We start from the raw sequence: 8,920 nt of genomic DNA on the forward strand, positions 1-8,920 counted from the left end.
GACCCTGAAGCTGCTCCTGTTACTCTACCACTTAAATCTCACCATTTTTTGTCCTTGTGATCATTGAACTGCATATCTAATACGTCAACTAAGCATTAAACTTCTTTAATGATCTTTGCGCCTAACAACTGTTTAAGTGTTGATGTTAGGAAGTGAAAAGATACTTCCCAACTCATTTTTCAGAAGCCTCAAATGGGGAGATCTTGAACAAAATATTGCTTTTTAGTTCTCTGAATCACTCATCAATCTATGTTTTCTTTATAACATTGTACCATCCTTTACTGTGAAGACCGAGTTAGCACCCTGGATACCTTCGAATCAGCTGGAGTCAGGATAAGCAAAAGTCCTTGATCTTTATTCTTGGTCTTTTGGGGTAGCAGTCAGGGGAATGGGCACAGGAATCTCATACCTTCTCCAAAAAGTGACTCTCCCTTGTCTTACTCCACCCTCTAATCCCCTCTTACAATTCTCTATCTACACCAACAGATTGAGCCAGCACAGAATAGTGGGGCGGGCCATTTCCCAAGCATATGCTAATAGAGTATTGTCCACTAAGTGATTAGCCTTAAGTGCTGGTTGTCCAAGTGCATCTGCTCAGTTTCAGCCCTTTACACTTTACAACATTATACATAAAACAACAACAACCCTCCCCAATACACAATATAACGCTACAGGCGAAATGGAGGATATAATTTCTGGTTACAAATTTTAAATCTCAGGTCAGATAGTAAAGGTGGGGAGGAGTTGGGGAGAGTAGAAATCGGTTAGTGAGCTGCTGCTGAATAACATTTACCTTTTCTCCTCCATGTCTAGCGATAACAGTGTGCCTTAAAATTATTTTCCCCAAGTTCCTTCCTTTTCCTCTTCATAGAAAAAAAAAAAAAATGGAAGAAAACAAAACCTTTTTTAAATCCAATTACCATTTTTTCTTCTTCTAGACTTTAGCCAGCTTCTCATAACCTATGAGCTTTTGAGATACCCATCTCTTCCATTGTTTGGCAATGATGTTAATACCACTGTCTAGAAAACTTTCATGATCCTCTATTTTCTGTACAAAGTCTTTTATGACTCTGCTGCTCTCAACTACTAGTGCATGCCCTCCCTAGTGACCTTTTATCTATCAGGTATGCATTATGCATACACTGAAATGTATCTGTATCATACAACAGCAGGTAAGTTCTTGCAAGTAAGAATTCTTTTGATTCTTCTTTACATCACCAACACAGTGTGTAACACATCTTTAGTAGGTACTTAACAAATGCTTAATTGGTTGATATATATATGCTCACATGTGCATAGTGTTTTCCTTTGGTCCTTGACCTAAATGATCTTGCCAGCTGAAATGGTTGACTATGATTGGGATCCTATTGATTTTTCATGACAAACATGATTATTATGTGAGAGCAGAACACATACTTTTGTACAAAGTTGCACAAAATTATTAAAAGTTTGCTTACATTTTAAGTTCATGGTATAAAGACAGAAATGGAGGATTTATATGGAAAGAGCAATTTGAGAAACAGAGCTTATGGGAATAGAGTTAAACAAAGAGATTGGTGAAAGGGATGGCAAAGGGAAAAAACAAGCCAATTGGGGGATATGAGATAAAGGCCTACTGACCTTTAAGACTTTGCTGTAGATTGTGTACCCTTCCCCTTTAAGTTCACCCTTTGGAATAGAACTGATAAGTAAATGTTCTTTACATGTACTTGGCAGTGACTCCAAGACTTCAGGATTGGGAGAGAGGTGGAAATTCAATATTGTTTCTTTTTTATTAAACTTAAAAACCAAGGTCTCTATTTTCTGTACAGAATCGCATGGAAGAGAGCAAAGCCTTATTTAAAACCATCATCACTTACCCATGGTTCCTGAATTCATCAGTGATTTTGTTCTTAAACAAAAAAGATCTTTTAGAGGAGAAAATCATGTACTCCCATCTTATCAGCTATTTTCCAGAATACACAGGTAAGAATCTATGATTCTATACCGGAATACATGCTATCAAGTGCATCAACCCAGCTCATTAGTTACATTTTGATGTCACATTATCTTTCCAACCGCTTTCCCCAGTTGATAGACAGTGTACAACAGAATCACTGCTTGCTGTAAGACATGTGTAGCACCTTTATCATTAGGCGCCTTAAAAAAAAAAAAAAATAAGACCTTGGATCTAGAGTTGGGACCTTGGAGATCATCCTGCAGGTATGAAAGTGAAATCCAAATGAAATAAGTTGCTCAAGGTTACACCACTAGAACTGGCAGAAGGATAATTTGAGGATTATCTGAACCCAGATCCAAGTTAGATAAATACTTGTCTGGAATACCTAGTCACAGTAATATTCTAGTATGTGGAGGTAAGAATGGCCACACAACACCTAAATGCTTTCTATAACCCTGTTGAAATGGAATTGTCCCTGTTCTATTGTGTACACCATTCTGATTTTTGCAACATGATCTCTCTATAGGTACTGTTCTTTAACTGCTCTACTTTAATGAGCCCCACTATTATGCAGTGACACATATAGGTGCAGGAATTGATATTAGAGCACCTAACTGCATACCCTGGGGAGAGGAAAGAAGTGAACACAGGAAATTAATGGAGGGGATTGCTCCTATACAACATAGATGTTGGAATCTTCCAGGAAGAAAAGTGTAAAAGGAAGGAAATTTAACCTTAAACCTTTTGTTACTCTTCTAATATCACAAGTTGAGGCATCTGCTCTATTTACCAAGAGTTGGCCAATCTATTCCTTTACTTCCATCCTGATGCAACTGGTTTGAGGCTGAAAAACAGGCCAGAACCAAGGACGCTAGAAAGTATTCCTAGAGGCAAACAACAGAGTGTGAGCATGGGGAACACCTTGGAAAATATAAGACAGAATCATTTGCTAAGTGGGCGAAGAGGTTGTGTTTGCTTGCTCTTTTTGCCTACTTCATGTAGAGGACATACCCAAATAGAAACAGCAGTAGAAAAATGAAGAAATGGCAATTTGTTTCAAAAGGATTAAAAGTTTAAGGCTGCAAAGTCTTGACTCTATAGGAGGCGATCACAGGATTATGTATCTATGTTTGAAAGAACCTTAAAGGTCATCAGACACAAACTTCCTATTTTACAGGCATGGAAACTGAAGTCCAGATAGGTTAAGTGACTTATCCAGGGTAACAGAGTCTTAAGGGAAACTTGAACCCATGCCTTTCACATTCCAAATCCAGTGCACAATTTTTTTTTTTACTAATGTCTTGAATAATCCTGCCCCTTTAGTTCCTTTCCTGCTTCTTAAGAGTTAAATGTGTTAGTTTTTCTCCTAGTTGTTAGTTCTGCTAGCATGAAGTCAAGGGCATGATCAGTATTATGTATGTAAAATATACAGAAATGTGACATGTAAGTATTTAGAAATTAAATAGCAAAATTATAAAAATCAATATTGCTAAAAATTTTATTAAGTATTAAAAATGAATGTTAAATCACACATTAAATATAAAATTAGTATTTAATAAATTTATTTAACATGATTAAATTTAAATATTTAATTGGTTATATTTGTAACATGTAGTTGTGTATATATATGTACAATGTATACACACACACAAATGCCACTTAACTTTTCTAGGCCTCCTTTTACATGTAAAATAAAGGGGTTGAACTAGATAACTTCTCAGGTTTCCTCCAGCCTATACCTGATGTTTCTGTTGACTATTCTAAAAAATTCAGAATGAGATAATTGCTATCCTAGAACTGTGAAGTATAAGTTATATGGGCTCAGATGAGAGAGAAAGCATAATTATTATGTTTTCATTTTGCTTCTTTCTTCACCATCATGAAGGATTTTCAGACTGGAAGGGGAAAAACAAACTTAAGGAAGATTTGGGGTTGCCAATAAATGAGAAAGAAAAATATAACTAACTGTTTAAATGAATTCTGGTTTTCATGTACCAATGAATCTAAGAGCCCATAAAGAACTCTGAGATTATCACAAAGCTATTCTTGTTAATAGTTAAGACAATATGCAGAACAAGAGAGGTCCCAGAAGATTGGAGATGGGCAAATATTTTCAAAGGGATGAGAAAGGTTTCTAGAGACAAGAAATCAGTGAGTTTATTATAAATCCCCAGAAAAATTCTGGAGAGTTATTCATTTGATATGATATTTATAAAAAAGCAAATAATGATCACTAAAAACCAACTAATACTATGAGTTCACTAAAACGAATGCTGCCAAATTAAATTCAGTTGTTTCTGTTTTTGTTTTTTTAAACAAGGTTACTAGGACAAAGCATATGACTGGATTTTAGCAAGCCATTTGACAAAATTATTTCAGAGATTTACAGAAACGTGGCCTAGGTCATAACTGGATTCAGAGTTGGTTAAACAACGTAAGATTCTGAGAGAAAAGCCTTCTAAAATCATTACTCACTTTTCCCACATGTACTTCTGTTTCCCTTCTCCCTTCCCCTGGCTCCCAGTCCCCATCCCAGCGATTCCAGGCCTGCTGCTGTCATTCAGATCCCATTCCCTGTCCCCCACTGCTTGCTCCCTTATTCTCCTTAACCCAACCGCTTCACTATGTGAAAGCTAGCCACCCATTCTACTGTGCTTTCTGGAATTATCTGCAACATAAACAACAAACCTTTTCTTTTACCATTCCATCCATTTTCTTGCTCTTGATGACACAGACCCCTTGGACTCCATTTCTAGCACTGGCTGCATCATCATTCTTCTTTCCCTACTCATTGAGTGAGGCAGTAGAGTTGCAATAGGCCTTGTTCCCCAGATTCACCCTCTCCTCCATCATTGTGTAACTTTGGAGTTCATTCAATCCTTAACTACTATCCAGTCCAAATTCTAATAGCTGCTGTCCTCAGACCTACCCCTTTTTCCTTAATGGGCTGAACTCAGTGTTTCTTTCCCCAACTTCTGCCCTGTAATAGGGGGCTTCAACATATATACTGATACCCCTTCAAACTATAAATGTATAGCTCCTCAACTTTACTCAATTCTTAAGACCTGCTTCTCCAACCTAACTCAGCCATATCCTTAATCTTGTCTTTATCTACAAACACACCACTTCTACATTCAAGAACTTTGAAATTTCCTATATCTTACCACAACCTATTGTTATCCCATCTCTCAGTGTTTTGAAATCTCTCCTTCATCCCCACCCCCCACCCCCATCCCTCACCCACAGTGATCTCGAATCTCTTTATTCATTAGTTTGTTCCTAGGCTATTACCTCTGCACTTCTATCACTTTCCTTTTTCATCTTGAAATAGGTTTACAATCTTTTTTTTTCTTAAATCTCTTGTCCCCCTTTTCACAGAGGCAAGAGATTTAAGCAACTGATGTTTCTTTGCTAAACCTCAGGCAGGACTTACTTCTACCATCCACTGTTTTCACTCCAATACATGTACTACTGAATGAAACTAGAAAAAAATCATGAAACTATGCCAATGGAGTCAAAACAAATTTATATCACTATTCTCATTTTGGAGGAGATAGCACAGCAATTCTTTTTTATTAAAGCTTTTTATTTTCAGAACATATGCATGTCAGATATAATTTATCTAACATATGCATGTCAGATCTAAGCAATTGGAAAAATATCAAGTGCTCTTGGATAGGTTGAGCGAATATAATAAAGATGATGACAATACTACCTAATCTATTTAGTGCTATACCAATCAAACTCCCAAGAAACTATTTTATTGACCTAGGAAAAAAATAACAAAATTCATCTGGAAAAACAAAAGGGCAAGAATTTCAAAGGAATTAATGAAGAGAAAAGCAAATGAAGGTGGCCTGGCTATATCAGATCTAAAAGTATATTATAAATCAGTATATTATAGTCACCAAAACCATTTGGTATTGGCTAAGAAATAGATTAGTTGATCAGTGGAATAGGTTAGGTTCACAGGACAAAATAGTCAGTAACTATATAGCAATCTAATATTTGACAAAACCAAAGATCTCAGCTTTTGTGATAAGAATTCACTATTACACAAAAACTGCTGGGAAAATTGGAAACTAGTATGGCAGAAACTAAGCATTGACCCACATTTAATACCGTACACCAAGATAAGGTCAAAATAGGTTCATGATCTAGACATAAAGAATGAGATTATGAACAAATTAGAAGAACATAGGATAGTACCTCTCAGACCTATGGAAGAAGGAATTTGTGACCAAAGAAGAACTAGAGATCATTACTGATCACAAAATAGATAACTTTGATTATATTAAATTAAAAAGGTTTTGTACAAACAAAACTAATACAGACAAGATTAGAAGAGAAGTAATGACCTGGGAAAGTATTTTTACATTCAAAGGTTCTGATAAAGGCCTCATTTCTAAAATATATAGAGAATTGACTCAAATTTATAATAGTTCAAGCCATTCTCCATTTGATAAATGGTCAAAGGAAACAGTCAATTTTAAGATGAAGAAATTGAAACTATTTGTAGCCACATGAAAAGATGCTCCAAATCACTCTTGATCAGAGAAATGCAAATTAAGACAACTCTGAGATACCACTACACACCTCTCAGATTGGCCAAGATAAAAGGAAAAGATACTGACAAATGTTGGAGGGGATGTGGGAAAACTGGGACACTAATACATTACTGGTAGAATTGTGAATGGATCCAACCATTCTGGAGAACAATTTGGAGCCATGGTCAAAAAGTTATCAAACTGTGCATACCCTTTGATCCAGCAGTGTTACTACTGGGCTTATATCCCAAAGAGATCTTAAAAGAAGGGAAAGGGACCTGTATGTGCAAAAATGTTTGTGGCAGCCCTCTTTATAGTGGCCAGAAACTGAAAAATGAATGGATGTCCATCAATTGGAGAATGGCTGAATAAATTGTGGTATATGAATGTTATGGAAAATGTTAAGAAGCAGGATTATTTCAGAGAGATCTGGCGAGACCTACATGAACTGATGCTAAGTGAAATTAGCAGAACTAGGAGATCATTATACATGGCAACAAGAAGACTATATGACAATCAATTCTAATGGACCTGACTTTCTTCTGTTAGGGGCTGACTGTGCAGTTCCCCTGGAAGAAGAAGAGACCCAGAGCAAACTGAGAGTCACAAGGAACAAACACTACGAAACTGACATGGCCACATAAATAAGGTTCCTTTTGTTCAATTCTGATGGCTGTGGCTCTCTTCAACAATGAGAGGATTCAAACCAGTGCCACTTGTAAAGTGGCAAAGAGAGCATCTATACCAGAGAGAGAACCATGGGAGCCAAGTGTGGATCACAACACAGCATTCTCACTCTCTCTGTTGTTGTTTACTTGCATTGTTTTCTTAGTTTTTTTTCCTTCCTTCTTGATCTGATTTTTCTTGTGCAGCAAGATAATTGTATAAATATGTTTACATATATTGGATTTAATATATATTTTAACATATTTAACATATATTGCACTACTTGTCAGCTGGGGAGGGGGTGAGGGGAAAGAGGGGGAAAATTTGGAACAAAAGGTTTTGCAAGGGTCAAATGTTGAAAAATTACCCATGCATGTTTTGTAAATAAAAAAGCTTTAATTAAAAAAAGAAAAAAGAAAAACATATGCATGGATAATTCATCCACATTAACTCTTGCAAAATCTTGTATTCCAATTTTCCCTTCCCTTCCCCACACCCTCCTCTAGAGAGTAATCCAATACATGTTAATCATGATGGATATATATGATAAATCCAATATATGCATACATTATTTATACAACTGTCTTGCTGCATAAGAAAAATCAAAATAAGAAAAAAATGAGAAAGAAAATAAAATGCAAGCAAACAATCACAAAAAAGAATGAAAATACTATGTTGTGAACCATACTCAATTCCCGCAGTCCTCTCTGGGTGTAGATGGCTTTCTTCCTCACAAGATCATTGGAACTGGTCTGAATCATCTCATTGTTAAAGAGAGCCATGTCCATCAGAATTGATCATTGTATAGTCGTCTTGTTGCCATGTACAGGCACAGTTATTATCATAAAATGTTTATGTTAACTTGTAATGGGATTATTATTTAAATTAATTACTAAGTATTGATAAATGTAATCTGCTTAAACAAAAACTCTTTAGTGTTCCCAATAACTGTGATCATGAGGCCCAAAAGGCTGAGAAAAGTTGATGGTCCAGTATGTCTCTCATTTTTCTAATATCCATGATTATACCTCTGATTAGGACCTAAACAGGATGTCAAAGCTGCCAGAGACTTCATCTTGAAGCTTTATCAAGACCAGAATCCAGACAAAGAGAAAGTTATCTATTCCCACTTCACATGTGCAACAGATACAGAAAACATCCGCTTTGTGTTCGCAGCAGTCAAAGACACTATTCTACAGTTAAATCTGAGGGAATTCAATCTTGTTTAAAGGCTGCATTCTTTTTTCTCTCTGCAATGAGAGAAGGGTTGTTTTTTTGGTTTGGTTTGATTTTTTTGCATCTTGGTTTTTTCTGCAAATGCTTCTCAGATTCTCTATTGCCCTACGCATTACACTGTGACTCACATAGGTAACCAGCCTCCTATGGAAAACAAGTCTGAGCACCAAATCCACTCAGTTTATTTAATAACTGCTACAGGCTTAGAGTAATAAAGAAATGGGCAATGGAGCTTAGAGGAAAGCATGCAAAAGTTTACTGATGCCTTAAAAATTTTAAAAACTTTTAAATTTGATTTGTTTTATGGTGTTTTTAATTTTGGCCGAGATTCTTTTTGTGCATGAATTTTGAATTTAAGAATATTTAAGACATTTTACAGAAATGTTTTAAAAAACTCATTCCAATTCATATTATATTCTCAAATGTTCCTTTTTCAATGTGTTTAAAGATAACCATTTGTAATTACATAATAGCAAATTTTTAAATCAAGAGTTGCCTTATACCACATAACCATGCTCTTAGGAGTGTAAAG

General features: G+C 35.8%; 1 protein-coding gene across 2 annotated transcripts in view; it reads left to right on the plus strand.

The window, feature by feature from the left end:
* LOC100915922 (guanine nucleotide-binding protein subunit alpha-14) overlaps positions 1–8,683 on the plus strand; it is a 94,187-nt gene extending 85,504 nt beyond the window's left edge. For both annotated transcript variants that reach the window (XM_031945504.1, XM_023497699.2), the window contains exons 5-6: positions 1,812–1,965; positions 8,191–8,683. In XM_031945504.1, the coding sequence (XP_031801364.1) occupies positions 1,812–1,965; positions 8,191–8,381 (345 nt within the window). In that variant the 3' untranslated portion in view covers positions 8,382–8,683. The remainder of the gene's footprint in view (positions 1–1,811; positions 1,966–8,190) is intronic.
* Positions 8,684–8,920: the final 237 nt, after the last annotated feature.

The sequence above is a fragment of the Sarcophilus harrisii genome, chromosome 1 (assembly GCF_902635505.1).
Source record: "Sarcophilus harrisii chromosome 1, mSarHar1.11, whole genome shotgun sequence".
NCBI lineage: Eukaryota > Metazoa > Chordata > Mammalia > Dasyuromorphia > Dasyuridae > Sarcophilus > Sarcophilus harrisii.